General features: G+C 43.5%; 1 protein-coding gene across 1 annotated transcript; it reads right to left on the bottom strand.

The window, feature by feature from the left end:
* Positions 1 to 436: 436 nt before the first annotated feature.
* Positions 437 to 13747, bottom strand: LOC136691193 (transmembrane protease serine 6). The gene is made up of 18 exons (XM_066663585.1): positions 13538 to 13747; positions 12665 to 12797; positions 12223 to 12365; positions 11973 to 12040; positions 11064 to 11251; positions 9950 to 9991; positions 9435 to 9639; positions 9150 to 9286; positions 8151 to 8263; positions 6680 to 6789; positions 6171 to 6313; positions 5048 to 5146; positions 4493 to 4606; positions 4286 to 4402; positions 3058 to 3226; positions 2699 to 2970; positions 2282 to 2418; positions 437 to 1998 (listed from the first exon to the last, which is right to left on the bottom strand). Exons 1-18 carry the CDS (start codon positions 13604 to 13606, stop codon positions 1837 to 1839), a joined length of 2421 nt encoding a protein of 806 aa, XP_066519682.1. The 5' UTR covers positions 13607 to 13747; the 3' UTR covers positions 437 to 1836.
* Between the last annotated feature and the right edge of the window lie 2900 nt (positions 13748 to 16647).

Here is a 16647-nt window from a genome sequence, read left to right on the forward strand (position 1 = left end):
AATCGAACCCACAACCTCCAGGACCCTGGAGCGGTGTGACTGCGACACCTACTGCGCCGCCGTGCCGCCCTCATTATTATTATATAAAACAATATTTATTTTCCTGTATATTTGTCTCTACAGTAGAGTATTTATCATTATGTCTTATTCATCCCCAAGAGGAGAATGCAAACTGCTCAGATCTATCACCTCAGCTGCTAGGTGCCCGCGTTATCTAGCACTGTCAGCAACGGGACGGGACTGTCCTGCTCGCCCACAGAGCAAAGCTAACAGTGCTCTCTAGGACCCCCAAACTCACATGGCTGAGACTCGCATAGGGATCAAACTCACAATACCCTGATGATAAGGCCACAGCAGAATATCCTCTCAATCAAAACAGGAAGTATTAAACCCAGACTAGCTCAGTATTAACACTGCTTTTTCCTTTATTTTCCCAAATTTCATACACTGCATTTGCCTACTAATGCCAGTTAAAAGGGAGGGCCACCCAACTTTCAAAACCTCTATATAAAAGGTTATATATTGTGTCCTTAAAGGGACACTAGGTAAAATGACCTTTAATTTACAGCTTTAAAATCACTTTGATGCCCCACCGAGCTTTAATAGGGAGAAGTTCTCCGGAAGTTCTCATGGACTACTAACTATCATCACCAGTAGATTGACCAGAGGAGGATGGGTCACCCCTTGTGAGCCTTGGATCCTCCCAAGGTTTCTTCCTCAGCTGGGGGAGTTTTTCCTTGCCACTGTCGCCCCTGGCTTGCTCACTTGAGGGTTTTACATTTGTCTTTACATTTCATGTCAAATCTTGTCTTACTGGAATTCTGTGAAGCCGCTTTGTGACAACATCAGTTGTGAAAAGCGCTATATAAATAAATTTGATTTGATTTGATTTGATTTGATTTGAATCAAGCCTTTGTCATTTCTCAGGCTCAGCACTGCAGAAGCTGCACTATGTAACTTTTAAAGGGGGTAGGAAACCACCCCCACACAACACACAACGTCTTGATTTCAGGACAGTGCTGTAAAGTCAATGACTCTCTGCACCTCTAGAGAGGAGCAAAAATACTTACCTAGTGTTTCTTTAAGATGTACCAAAGATCATCAGAGCGCTGTTTGTAGAGAAGTGTAAGAGTCAGAACTGCTGATAGGAACCAGATCTCTGTAGAGATTAATGACCTGAGGAGCTGCCTCAAAGGAGACTCTTCCAAAACATGTTTACAAACACACACTTGTTCATTCCGTGAATTTTAAAAGGTCTGCACCATATAACATCACAGGAGAAGGTGTTTTTCAATAACAAAATGGCTATCTTTGTGTTGTAGACATTGTGCCGTCTGGTTCCTATCACCAACACTGTAAATCTCAGTATATAATAAACAATATCACATGGAAAGGTGTTTCATGGTGGTGTCGCTGCCACACAGTGCCAGGGTCTCGGGTCCTGGGCCTCGATGGGCAGGTGTCCTCCAGGTGCTCCAGCTCCCCCCAACAGTCTCAATACACATGTGAGTGTGTGACATTGTCCACAGATGGCCCCAGTATTACCCTCATCAGGACGAAAAGGTTACAGAGTATGAATGAGAGAACGAAACCTTCTGACTGAAATGTGCATAAGTTTAAATCAGTACCACCTGCTTTTTACATCAGCCACACTGGTCCAATTCTAACCTTTTAACAAAGAGTCCATTCAATGAAGGCCCAGTGTCTCTGCTTGTCCTCACTGAACGCAAGACTACATTTCCCATCAGTCATTGTGGCACTCAAGCAGCGTGACAGTGAATCACTGGAAAATCGCTTCTTCATTGTCTCTTGTCACTCCTGTGTGGTCCGTTTACTTCACGTGGAGATGAGTTGTTTAATCCACCCGCTGAGTCTGGTGATGCGTGTGTAAACGCCATAAAAATCTGGACGGGCACAGCCCCGCCCCCAGCTGACCACACCGGCCAAAAACCAGCGTCCGGATGGCTCCTGACACACTAGGGGACCCCCTGAGTCTCCCTGAGCAGAGAGAGAGAGAGAGAGTGTAGGGATGAGACAAATGATGTGAGGGAAACGCCAGGAGAAAAGATATATATGAGAGAGAGAATAAGGAAACGAGAAAGAGGAGCGAGAGAGACATGAAGCAAGAGGAGGACAGAAGGAGAAGAAGAGAAAATGAAGAGAGAGAGAGAAAGAACAGGGAGAAGGAGAGAGAGATGGGAACAGAGAGAAGAGACAGAGGGAAAGAATAAAGAGAAAGAGAGAGGAGAGCAAGAGAGACAAATCTTTGCATGTCTCTTACCTGACATGCATCCTTCCCCCCGCTTCGATACCCAGCACACAGCATCCGGGGAGTGACGACATACCCATAGGAACGGACACAAGCTTCCTCGCTGACCAACCGCACGTCCACCTTCTGTAGGACATTACTGGAGCTGCCTGAGAGTAAGACACAGTGAAAAAAGGCTCAAGCTACCCGAGCAGGGCACTGAACCCATTACCCATAACCATTGCTCACCAACTGCTGTTTTAACCTATGACTCAGGACTCTCCTCGTCATCATAAGGTCTAGGTATTACAGGGTTAAAGCCTTTCTCCTCCCCAACTCCCATAGCGACCCCTGTCTGAGCTGGGAATCGAACCCGTACCAAGCATTGTTTTCTACCTGTGATCTAACACTCTCCTCCTGGGGAGTAGATTATAAACAGGCTGTCCTCACCCCCTTCTTTAAGAGCCCCCCAGCCTGTGACCCAGCAGAGCAGACCGGGCTCCAGCTGGTGAGTGTGTGTGGGCAGGCAGACGGGCTGGGCCAGGGTCGTGGAGGACACTGGTCTGTCCAGCTTCAGCAGAGCCAGGTCATAGTCGTGGTTTTCGTAGTCGTAGAAGTGGTGCAGGTGGATGTGGGACACCCGCAGAGCCTCCTCCGTCTGGCTGCTGCCCCGGAGACGCAGTTTCCCCAGATAAACCGTCCACACCGAGGGGGAGTACAAACTGAGAAGAGGAGTTTGGGGGTTTGGGGGGTGGTAATAGAGAATTTCATATTATGAATAACACCAAAGTCAAATGTATGGTACTCACCGGTCGTCATAGAAACAATGAGCTGCGGACACCACCCACTGAGCAGAGATAAGAGCTCCACCACAGAGGTGTTGACCGCTGACTTGTAGACTGGCCTGCCATGGCCACTCCCCCTCCACCGCATCGACTCCGCCCACAACCCGGCTGCTGAACTGACGCAGGCCACAGGCTGCAGACACACACAGAGATGATTATACTGTAATGCGTGAAGCACAGCTATGGTGTTCAAATGATTAGTGAACTAGAAAATCAACAGAAATTGAGATACATTTTTCTTCAGACTGTGGCAATATGTAGATCTCTATCTTCTCCCACAGAGACTAAGGCTGTACCTAATCCCACTGGCACCGTTAATGCATGATCTGTACCACCATGCTCTGCGTCAACTGTCATACTCACAACACACCTGTGATCCATCGATAGCTGTAAATCCTCATTGGCCTCCCTGGGGACTAAAGCTGTATCTAGCCTTCATATTTTTATTATGGCAAGAAAGTTGTCCATTTTATTTTGCTCTGGATGCCTTTGTGGAGAGGCATGAATTATTTTCACCCCTCATTTTTTGCTTGCAGTACAAAGGTACCCAAAACCTGTTCTCCCTGTGTCTGTGTGGGTTTCCTCCGGGTGACTGTCTGTGAGGAGTGTGGTGTGTTCTCCCTGTGTCTACATGGGTTTCCTCTGGGTGACTGTCTGTGAGGAGCGTGGTGTGTTCTCCCTGTGTCTGTGTGGGTTTCCTCTGGGTGACTGTCTGTGAGGAGTGTGGTGTGTTCTCTCTGTGTCTGCGTGGGTTTCCTCCGGGTGACTGTCTGTGAGGAGTGTGGCGTGTTCTCCTTGTGTCTGCGTGGGTTTTCTCCGGGTGACTGTCTGTGAGGAGTTCGATGTGTTCTCCCTGTGTCTGCGTGGGTTTCCTCCGGGTGACTGTCTGTGAGGAGTTCGATGTGTTCTCCCTGTGTCTGCGTGGGTTTTCTCCGAGTGACTGTCTATGAGGAGTGTCCGTAAGTGTGAGTGACTGTGTGAGTGCGTGTCGCCCTGTGAAGGACTGCTGCCCCCTCCAGGGTGTGTTCTTGCCTTGCGCTCAGTGATTCCAGGTAGGCTCTGGACACACCGTGTGCCTGAACTGGATAAGCATGAATAAATAATACCAAAGAAATCTCATTTTACAGCTCCCTTTCATTCTGTGAGGTCACTAAACTACAAACACACAAATTGAAACACACTACCGACTCACCGCAGTGTTTCTCATCAGAGGCATCAGGGCAATCAGTGATAAAATCACACACAGGATTCGGCTTCTTCAAACACGTCCCATCAGCGCACATATACGTCCTATCAGTACACGGCACTCCTACACACACACGCACACATCAAAATTAAACACTCATTTATCAGAGGTGTGTGTAAGAGGTGGGGGTGAGTATGGGACTGTGTGTGATACCCTGTGTGCAGTTTTTTTCATCGCCGCCATCACTGCAGTCCAGATGCTGATCACACACTTTGTAGTAGTCCACACACTGACTGTCCTCTGGACACTGATACTGAGCAATACACACTGCAAAACAAGTACATACCAGAGATCTAAGTACTCGTTTGGAAATGTATGGTGGACACACATCTCATCCAGTCACAACTATCTTTAAACTGAAGAAAATCCTTGGAATTCCCCACAACAAACCTGCACTGAGAACAGCAGTGGCAGAGAATTAGCGAGGATTATTAAACTGAGAAACTGTTGAAGTATTACCCAGTGACATATACTTTACACTATCCACATCACCTGGAGTGTGGTGTTGTTTTTGTATTAAAACTAATTCACGGTACTACAGAACCTCTTAGCATGGGTTACAGGCGCTTCCAAGTCTGAACTGAAAGTTTGAGAGATGTAGCAACTATAAATGGGGAAGGAATGACAGCTGAATTTTTTAGACGTGTGACTGAAACAGACTTTCCGAAGCTGTCAAAGGTTTGTTGTTCACAGAGTTCAAGCTCATACCACAGTTTCTCTCGTCCAGACCATTGGGGCAGTCAGAGATCCCGTCACACGCTGGGACACACAGGCCATTCACACTGCAGAGGAACTGACCAGGACATGCTGAACTCACACACACACACACACACACACACACACACACACAAATAAAAAAAATTGATTAATACAATCACAAACCTCTTTAAAGCAGTTCATTTTCAATTAGCATATTCATAAGATAGTTTATTATGATTTAATTCATTTGAAAAATGTTTTGTCTGTAATCTCAAAGATTCAAAAATGTCCGTACAGCCAGTGAATCAGTTTTAAATATAATCTACCATGTAAAAACATCACAAAATCTGGTATTGACACTGGAAGAATACGCTTTTAAAGAAGATGTTTCACCAAAGTTTCATCAGATGTTGCAGAATTGTGTGTTTGAAAAATATAAATGTTACGTATGTTACTTTGGTCTGTATACTGTAAAAAATTGCTGTAAATTTGAAATACAGTAGTGTTCCTGGGTAAATGACTGGGAACTCTGCTGCCAGTATTTTACTGTAAATCGCAGTATTTACAGTAAATTATTGTATTATTACATTACAGTAATATGCTGTAAATTTGAAATACAGTAGTGTTCCTGTAAAAATACAGTAAATGGCTGGGAACTCTGCTGCCAGTATTTTACTGTAAATCGCAGTATTTACAGTAAATTATTGTATTATTACATTACAGTAATATGCTGTAAATTTGAAATACAGTAGTGTTCCTGTAAAAATACGGTAAATGGCTGGGAACTCTGCTGCCAGTATTTTACTGTAAATCACAGTATTTACAGTAAATTATTGTATTATTACATTACAGTAATATGCTGTAAATTTGAAATACAGTAGTGTTCCTGTAAAAATACGGTAAATGGCTGGGAACTGTGCTGCCAGTATTTTACTGTAAATCACAGTATTTACAGTAAATTATTGTATTATTCAATTACAGTAATATGCTGTAAATTTAAAATACAGTAGTGTTCCTGTAAAAATACTGTAAATGCCTGGGAACTCTGCTGCCAGTATTTTACTGTAAAATTTACAAGAAATTTTTTACAGTGTAGTGTTTATATGTGTGTGTGTTTGACTGGTGAACTAACGATCTGATTGGTTGAAGATGCTGAAGTGGACCTGGAGGCCAGGCCCAGTGAGGGACACCTCTGAGGTCATCGTCACGCTGGTGGTGGAGGAGAGAAGATAGAGCCGCTCGGCGTAGGGCTGTAAACCACGAGTACCGCACATTCTACACACACACACACACACACACACACATAGACACACTGTTATTAAATCTATCGCTGTATTTGGCAGTAATCGTACTGTAATTCCACACCTTTAAATTCACAGTAAGTGACAGCAGTGACTACTTTCACAGACTGAGACCCAGCTCACCCCAGTAACATCGACCCAAATTCTGGGGGGTTCTGAGGGGTACATTTTTGATTTGTTGGTCATGAAAACACTTCTTTAATTCGCGAGACATGGAGCCTTGTCCTGATGTTGTATGCCCAGGTCCAGACATTGCACACAGTCCTGTACCCAAAGCCATATTTGGCATGTGTTCATAATGTTATGGCTCATGGAGAAGGGATTCAGGGTTCAAACTTGCCTCCGGTTCTGGATGAGCCACTGGCCTTGTGTGCAGGATTTGGTGTAACTGGCTCGACTCAGCTCATAGCCTTCAAACTCCAGAGTGAGCCCATACTCAGCAGATGGCAACTACACACACACACACACACACACACACACACACACAGTATGTAATAGGAAAGAAATGTCTTCTTTAGCAAACTTCTTCATATAAGATGAATAATTCATGCGTTCACTCATCCATCCACTTACTTACCCACCCACTCATCCAGCCATTCACCCATCCATCAAGTCAAACACTCACCCACTCATCCAGCCATTCACCCATCCATCAAGTCAAACACTCACCCACTCATCCAGCCATTCACCCATCCATCAAGTCAAACACTCACCCACTCATCCAGCCATTCACCCATCCATCAAGTCAAACACTCACCCACTCATCCAGCCATTCACCCATCCATCAATTCAAACACTCACCCACTCATCCAGCCATTCACCCATCCATCAAGTCAAACACTCACCCACTCATCCAGCCATTCACCCATCCATCAACTCAAACACTCACCCACTCATCCAGCCATTCACCCATCCATCAACTCAAACACTCACCCACTCATCCAGCCATTCACCCATCCATCAACTCAAACCCTCACCCACTCATCCAGCCATTCACCCATCCATCAACTCAAACACTCACCCACTCATCCAGCCATTCACCCATCCATCAACTCAAACACTCACCCACTCATCCAGCCATTCACCCATCCATCAAGTCAAACACTCACCCACTCATCCAGCCATTCACCCATCCATCAAGTCAAACACTCACCCACTCATCCAGCCATTCACCCATCCATCAAGTCAAACACTCACCCACTCATCCAGCCATTCACCCATCCATCAATTCAAACACTCACCCACTCATCCAGCCATTCACCCATCCATCAACTCAAACACTCACCCACTCATCCAGCCATTCACCCATCCATCAATTCAAACACTCACCCACTCATCCAGCCATTCACCCATCCATCAACTCAAACACTCACCCACTCATCCAGCCATTCACCCATCCATCAATTCAAACACTCACCCACTCATCCAGCCATTCACCCATCCATCAACTCAAACACTCACCCACTCATCCAGCCATTCACCCATCCATCAACTCAAACACTCACCCACTCATCCAGCCATTCACCCATCCATCAAGTCAAACACTCACCCACTCATCCAGCCATTCACCCATCCATCAACTCAAACACTCACCCACTCATCCAGCCATTCACCCATCCATCAAGTCAAACACTCACCCACTCATCCAGCCATTCACCCATCCATCAATTCAAACACTCACCCACTCATCCAGCCATTCACCCATCCATCAATTCAAACACTCACCCACTCATCCAGCCATTCACCCATCCATCAACTCAAACACTCACCCACTCATCCTTTAAAGTGTTCTAAATGTGTATGTGACTCACTGTAAAATACCAGGTGCAGTTGGTATCCGGTGGGTAGTAACTGGGATAAAAGGGGGTCTGTAAAGTCCCCTGAAGTCCATCCTTTCTCTTTAATTCAATGCTGTAGGAACAATCTACAAAACAAGAGAAATGAACACAGACACAGGAGTGTGGAAAAGTTAGAAACTGTGAATAATTTATTTAAAAGCCAGGCAACATCTCCACAACCATTTATTCATTATTCAAAGTACTTATGTAGAGTGTCCACCCTTTAACACTATAACCTCTATTGTCCCTTTCTTGAAACTTGCTTTGAATTCTTCAAAGAAACCAGCGGGGATTCCTCCAAAGGTCAGTCTCAGAAGTTAGTTACAAGATTTCTGCTTCTTATAAACACAGTACTCCCAGCAAAGCAAACACAATCAGTGAGGTCTGGGCTTCTCCACGGACCATACAGGAGCACTTTGTAGTGCTACAATTACTGACTGTGGTCCACTTGTTGCTCTGCATACTTTATTAACGCACTTTCACCCTGTTTTGCAGTGGTCGGGACCTCTATAAAGCATGTACGATTTGGATGGTGGATCGTTCTCGGAGTTTTTAAACACTGTGTCCACTCACTGTCCACTGTTAGACACTCCTTCCTCATTGGTCCACCTTGTAGATGTAAGGTCAGAGACAGTAGCTCATCTGTCGCTGCGCAGTGTGTGTCGGTCGTCCTCTAGTCCTTCATTAGGACTCTGTCGGCTGGATTTTTTTAGTCGGTGGACTATTCACAGTCCAGCAGTGACACTGAGGGCTTTAAAAACTCCAGCAGCACTGCTGTGTCTGATCCACTCGTTCCAGCACAACACACACTAACACACCACCACCACCTCAGTGTCACTGCAGCAGAAAAGCACAGGAATCCAGAAATGTTCTGGAGTTTACCTCTCTGACCTGATACTCCAGAGTTTCTCTACACATTCTTTGGAGTTCAAGAGGTAAGACAGAGAGAAAGGTAGAGAGAGGGAGACTCACTCCTGTTGGGCCAGGCCTGGGCAGCGAGAGAGAATGGATCTTTGTAGTTGTACTGACCCTGCTTCCATACAACGGTCATCCAGTCACCGCTGGATAATACCTGTACCACCTGCTCCTGTCTACTACACCCATACAGACTGAGAGAGAGAGAGGGAGAGAGAGAGAGAGAGAGAGAGAGAGAGAGAGAGAGAGAGAGATAGAGAGAGAGAGAGAGAGAGAATAATATTAGGCCTCTGTAGTTAAGCCTCTGTAGTTATATAAAGGTAAGCTGCAGCCAGGACTCACGAGGTGATGAGGGCGGAGTCAACAGGGGCGAGCGAGTTGTAGATGGCAAGGCGGTCTCTACATTCAGCCAGCAGCCACTCGACCCTCAGCTCCAGTCTGGAGCCCTCAGGGGCCTTCAGGTGCCACAGACATGAGGAACGCTGGGTATTTGGGCCCCTTAAAACTACAGGGGAACTGGAGACCACGGACTGATACCTGTAACAGTCTGGGGGTGGGGAGGGGGGGGGGGGAGTGACACAGAGAGACAAGTGATCAAAGAAGATTGGTGACTGAAAGAGAAAAAGAAAGAGTGGAGATAAAGAGAATAAGAGATGAGGGAGATAGCAGAAGAGGGAGGGGAGGGGGACGCAAAGAGAGAGTGAGAGACAAAGAGAGGAACACTTTCCAAGCAACATAGAAACAGCCCCAGGTTGACAACAAGGAAATATAGAAACATAAAGACCCTTGGGGCAGGTATATGTGGTAAATAAAGGCATGTACAACAACAGCAGGAAACAGAAAGGAAAATCTCATACCAAACGAAGCCTGTAAAACCTCTATAACTTTGGGATTGGTTTCTGCAAAGCAAAGTCAAACAAGTAAAAAAAACTGAGCAATGGACAACAAAAAAAAACAGCATTTGACAGAAAAGCAACTGAATATTAAATAAAGTAAATAAAATAAACAAACATGCACTGATTAATAAACAAAACTGTATCCAGAACATGTTCATTACATAGTGTCACTGTCCAAAGAAAAATATATAGCTTTTTTTGTGGATTTTTAATTTACTACATCATTTGAACACAGCAGCTGTGCTTCACAATTTCATGATGAATGGACCAATAGTGCGGCACGGTGGAGCAGCAGGTAGGTGTCACAGTCACACAGCTCCAGGGACCTGGAGGTTGTGGGTTCGATTCCCGCTCCGGATGACTGTCTGTGAGGAGTGTGGTGTGTTCTCCCTGTGTCTGCGGGGGTTTCCTCTGGGTGACTGTCTGTGAGGAGTGTGGTGTGTTCTCTCTGTGTCTGCGGGGGTTTCCTCTGGGTGACTGTCTGTGAGGAGTGTGGTGTGTTCTCCCTGTGTCTGCGTGGGTTTTCTCCGGGTGACTGTCTGTGAGGAGTGTGGTGTGTTCTCTCTGTGTCTGTGTGGGTTTCCTCCGGGTGACTGTCTGTGAGGAGTGTGGTGTGTTCTCTCTGTGTCTGTGTGGGTTTCCTCCGGGTGACTGTCTGTGAGGACTGTGGAGTGTTCTCTCTGTGTCTGTGTGGGTTTCCTCTGGGTGACTGTCTGTGAGGAGTGTGGTGTGTTCTCTCTGTGTCTGTGACTCAAAAGTGTCCGTAGGTGTGAGTGTGTGAGTGAATGTGAGTGTGTGTGTTGCCCTGTGAAGGACTGGCGCCCCCTCCAGGGTGTATTCTCGCCTTGCGCCCAATGATTCCAGGTAGGCTCTGGACCCACTGTGACTCTGAATTGAATAAGCGGTTACAGATAATGGATGGACCAATAGAAATGCTCCAAACTGTTTTTTTCATGTCTTTTCTATGAACAGTAACAATATGTATGTTCTGTTAAGTCTGTTTTGATTGTCTGGCTTTTATTTCCATCAATAATGATACAGTACGTGGACAGAGTTCATACTGTAATTTTATAACCTGTGATGGAGAATGAAGGCAGGTGTAGCTGATAGCCTTCGTAGCTGATTGTATCCTCAGTTTCTCTCAGTCTGAAGCTCTGCAATCTCTTCCAGAGACTTTCGTTCACCTTCTGAAGCGTCACTATCTCAGTGCGGCTCTCGGGAACTGAGAGCAGCAGCCAGAAATACGCCACAACGCTGCCCTCCCTGCGCAGACACAGCACTTGGCAATAAGTTAACACTATTAACCAATCCTTTACCTTTAACCAGTTTCCAGTGTTGGACATTTCCACCACTCCGAGTGATGAGAAACACATGAGCCTCCTCCAAGACATCGGAAGCAAGCCATTGCATCTTTCTGAACTGTTTTCAGTGCTTCAGCTAAACACGCTTGGAGGAGAACACAAAAAGCAGATTATGTTAGCTCCCAGACACCCGTACTAGCTAGCTTTGTACTGCCTAGCTTTGTAGTAAAGTAGGACAGAGAGGTATCTATCTTGCCCAGAGATCTGAGAGTATCTGTTGATGATAAGGCTAACACTTAAGTTATATCATGCAGTTGTGTGTCTGCATCACTCTGCAACAACAGCCCAAAACACTAGGGCTGAATCTCAAATATCTTCCTCCACCCTATGTAGTGCACAGCGTAGGTCATATAATAACAGTTAATGAATTCAAATATTCAAACCATTTATTATTGGTTTTAAGACTCAGATTTAAGACTCTCCCATTCTAGCGTGCAGTGCAGTGTAGGGATGCAGTAGTGTTAGTTTTATAATAGATAATAGATTTGACAGAGAAGCATAAATTGGCCTTCAGTAGGATTGGGACCAGCATACAAGCGCAACAGTGGCTGGGTAGGGAACTCATAAAGAACACACTGAACTCCACACACATTTTTCATACAACTGCATGTGGTTCACCTCACCCAAAGGCGAAGACCGTGGTGGAGTTGAAATAGCGAGACAGGTCAGTGGACTTCACAAGGTTCTCCACCTGAAGATTGGGAAAAATAACACTGTGACCAGGGCTGAGTTATATGAACTTAAAATTGAGACAGGAGAAATCAGAAATTAAGACTCCCACTTCAATATTAATCAAAGCCTCTAATGCTAATCTCATGCCAAATTAATTACACCATTTTCTCATGTGTAATGTAGTTTAAGAAAGGTCCTGACCATGGCCTGGAAACTTCGGGCCTCCTCTTTGAACACTCTGCTGCCGTGGGAGGAGAGAGAGCTGGAGAAGTTTCTGTTCAAGATGGATATCTGTGCAGTGTACTGCTGCTGCACCCTTACCTCCAACACCCACACTTTGTAATCTACAGACAGAGAGATACAGAGAGTTGCAGAAATGTGCAAAATAAAATTCAAACTATTAAAGAAATGAAGCACAGCCCCAAAAGTGACTGTGTCTGTTTCTTGTGGTGAGACCTAGTCTGCTAAACATGATTGAGTGAGTTACTCAAGGTACATAGATCCTGGTGCTATCTGTAAGCTACATCACAAAGACTAATCTAGTAGAAAAGGAACCAAATTACTAAGAATGTTGTTTTGATTGTATTCAGATTACATGTTTGCTCTCCTGTGACGTTGCAATTTTGAAGTCACACACTCTTACCAAGAAAGTACCAGACAAGAGCCGAACCTCCAGCCAGGAAGAGGATGATGAAGATGAGGAAGGTCAAGATGATTGTCTGTTTTGTGAAAATCTTACATTTGGAGGTAGGATGTGAGTCATCCTCTGTTTTTTTCTGCAAACATGTCAGCAACAGATTACCAAACAGTTACAGGTCCTTTACTGAGTAACTAGATTTAGGTAATTTTTTTTTTTTTTCAGTTTTGTAATTCTTCCTGTTAATCTCGTCTGAATCATATCAGATACAGACAGTGTATGATGCATTTTTGAGTAGTCACTTAAGTCACACACTGAAGTCATTATGACGTGAAAAATATTCTAAACTATAAGTGCTACTGTTATGTAAGTTAAAGTGTCATTGAAATAATACTAGGTACTAGAAATAATCACTTTTGTCTATATTCATTTGCTACATTATAGATAGATAGACAGAGATTAAATTTAATAAGTTAGATCAGTGCAGGATCACAATTTGGAAAGCGACCTAATATAAATTCTTTTATTTATATTATGTATTATAGCTGCTTACTAACACATTATAAAGTGTTTATAACATTCTATAACACTATTAATAAACAAATTTGATTGCAGGTTCACAGTTTGGCAAGCAACAAATCATCGTTTAATTTTCATCTATGTATTATAGCTACTAAATCATGCTTAATATGGTATTAATAATTATCCATTTATAAACTAATATGAAAAAGAACCACAGTTAATAAGTCTAGTTCTGATGATGTAATACAGTGATACAAGGCAGCAATCTAAGTTTCAAAGTCACATATTAAGAATTCAGTAAATTTACTTTATAAACTATAATCATTTAAGCCTAACAGAGCTCATAAAGGCACATACCTGAGTTGGAAGTTTTCCATTTGCTGTTTCCACAGTGTAAACAGAGCTGGTGTCACTCCTGAGCTCCATATCTCCATGCAACTCAACTCATCTCATCTCATCTCCAAAAAAAAACACACTTAATCCACTCCCAGAGCCATCAAAATAGGCCCGTATTTTTATTTCACTCTTCAAAATCCTCCATAGCTCGATGCCACATATGTCCGTACATGTTCTCCAGCCCAGTGACCTCAAAGGAACAGAAGTGTGGCTTTATTTACAAATCCAAAGGCCACCGTGGATCAATACTCTAAAACAGTGCGAGCCTGGTTGGTGGTTTCCTGTCCATAAACAAACCATTACCTCCATTACAGCATCTGTTTGAGTTTTACAGCTTATTCATGGAGATAAAGTGTTTAAAAAGTCCATTTGTTTTATCTAATGCAGAGAACAAGCATTCACTGATGTGCTAATGCCTAGCAGCACTGAGCTCAAGTAAACACCTAGCAGGTAGAAATCTGCAGGGAGTATATTACGATAGCCCATTAGCCTGCCACCGTAATTCCCAATAGAAATGTGAGATTTTTCCTTGTAATGATAAACACAGTGGTTTATTCATGACTTTAAGCAGGTTTTCAATGTAGAATTAAAACATTTAACACCGTTCAGGCACAGTTAGCAACTAAAACACAACTTCCAGGCCTGTGTTTGAGTGAGGGTTTAGCCAGTGTAAATTAAGGAGTAATTTCTGCCATCTAGTGGTTGAACAATGTGACTGCATTCTGTGGCGATCTATATGGATAGTCTCTTGTCCCTAATAGTTAGCCCTACTCTTCCGTTTTGCCCAGGCATACCCAGTAAACAAGGAACGTCCCTGGACGTTCAAAATAGGTCTAAAAGTAGTCTGTACGTCAAGGACATATTTTAAACGTCAATGGACGTCCAAAATCCATCTTAATAAGTTAGTTAAGTGGTGACCAATCGATAACGTCAGTGGACGTCCAAAACGCGTTTTATACAAGTAATTTATTTCGGGACCAATTAATAACATCAATGGACGTCCAAAATACGTCTAATAGTCGTCTTTTCAATGTCTGTGTTTGGACGTCTTTTCAACTTTCATTTTCAACCTTAAGAGAACGTTGATTAGACGGCAGTCATTACGTTATTTCAACGTTGAATCAACGGCTAAATGTTTACTGGGTAGGCTGTCTCAATCCCTGTAGGGAAAGAGTGGTATGAATGCCTTGTGAATCACCGCCAAAATGGCGGGTGAAGTGACCTAAGAAAGCCACAAATATAAGAATCTCCTCCTTTAAATCTACGATAAACATTGTATTATCTCAGTTGCATTTTGTCCCTTCACTTAATAACACGCATAAAACATCGCTAGCAGTTTTAGCAGCTAGCAACAAAACAATGAAAGTAGGTGGCTGTTGGGTTTGATTATTTATTTTATTTTATTTTATTTTATTTATTTATTTATTTATTTATTTTTTACATATCTAAATTAGTTCCAGCATCTGTGGTCTGACCTATGGAGGCCCCATCTCCAAACATTCGGGACTTGCTAATTCGGGAATCTACTGCTATTATCTTGTTGCCTGATAGCATCGGACTAGCACGTGGTTTTATTATTATGGCTGATCATGTATTGCTTAATAATGACTGATGATGACTTCCTGTTTCTGGAAGCTGACACTGATCATCTCTGAGATGTGGAACTGATGTAACTGATTGTGTTTCTGTTTTTCCAGATTAGCGAGTTACTTCACTCTGGATGTTACGAGTGTTATTTTGTGAAATTAGAATGTTTGCGGTTTCCAGTTTCTAGAAAGTGCAACAGCAAATATAAACTGGGAAATGACATACTGTGTATGAACACTGATCCCAATCAGTAAAGATGTTGGTGTGTAAGAGTGTGGTTGTGTTTATGTGTGTTTGAGTTTGTGGACCAGGTTTCCCTCACATTGTGGGGACCTAAATCGGATTTATACAGTCATACCGTTGGCAGGTCCCCAAAGCGTAAATCATCACATTTTAAGATGAAGACATGTTTTAGGGTTTGCGTTTGGGTAGATATGGGGTCAGGGTTAGGATTAAAATCAGGGTTAGATTTACTGTTAAGCAAATAGGGTTTAGGGTATTAACCTAAATCACGGTAACTTCCCAAAATGCGTGGAAACCGATATGTTTGTTTGTTTGTGTGTGTGTGTCTGTATGAGTAGACATTTGCATGTCCAAAGAGGAAGCTGGGGGCAGTGAGGTGTGAATGGAAATAAAAAAATCCTGATAAAGTGCCACTACCTGGAAATTTTTTCTCTGCACCCAATAAGAATAACAGCTCAGAGTTCATCACCCCTGCTCACAGTGACTTAAACGTCTTAAACTATGTCACTTTTACGGTAGTATTTTTATACCAGATGCCGAGACCCACTGTAAAAATGCAGCTCTTTGCATTACTTGCATTCAAACTGTACTTAAGGCTAATCCAACCCTATATAACACAACATTACCCTCTATACAATGAAGCTACACATAATCCTGAGGTCCTGGGTTCAATTTTCACCTCCCTCCCTGCCTGTGAGGAGTATGTTTTGTTTTCCCTGTGTCTACATGGGTTGCCTCTGGGTGCTCTGATTTCCTCCCACAGTAGGTCGATTGCCTGTGAAGAAGTTTCCGAAGCTGCGGGTGTGTGAGTGACTATGTGACTGTGCGATGCTCTGCGACATATTGCCTCTGGACACACCTGGAAGATCCTAAGATGGACACCTGAGATATAAGCCACAGACTAGTTTTAATACACATACTGTCGATGAATAGAAAGAGATGATTATTAAATCGTATCTGTCTTTCCTTTGTTTGTGTGTCTCTTTGATACTTATCTACAAAGAAACAGCTTTCAGCTTTGAAGATGTTAGATATTACTTTTTAAAAAAGAGTGTGTCCTAAGTGCACGGTTTAAGGCAGGCTCTCTCTTTGTGTGGAAACTGCAGCCCTGAACTTATTTCTGAAAGGGGGAAAAAAAGCAAAAAAATAAAAACAGATAAAGACAACTGGAAACCAAAAAAAAAAAGAGGCGACTTTGTGATGGAAAAGCCCAACTGAAATGAAGGGGATTTTATAAAGCA

This window comes from Hoplias malabaricus, chromosome 3 (genome assembly GCF_029633855.1).
Source record: "Hoplias malabaricus isolate fHopMal1 chromosome 3, fHopMal1.hap1, whole genome shotgun sequence".
Taxonomy (NCBI): Eukaryota; Metazoa; Chordata; class Actinopteri; order Characiformes; family Erythrinidae; genus Hoplias; species Hoplias malabaricus.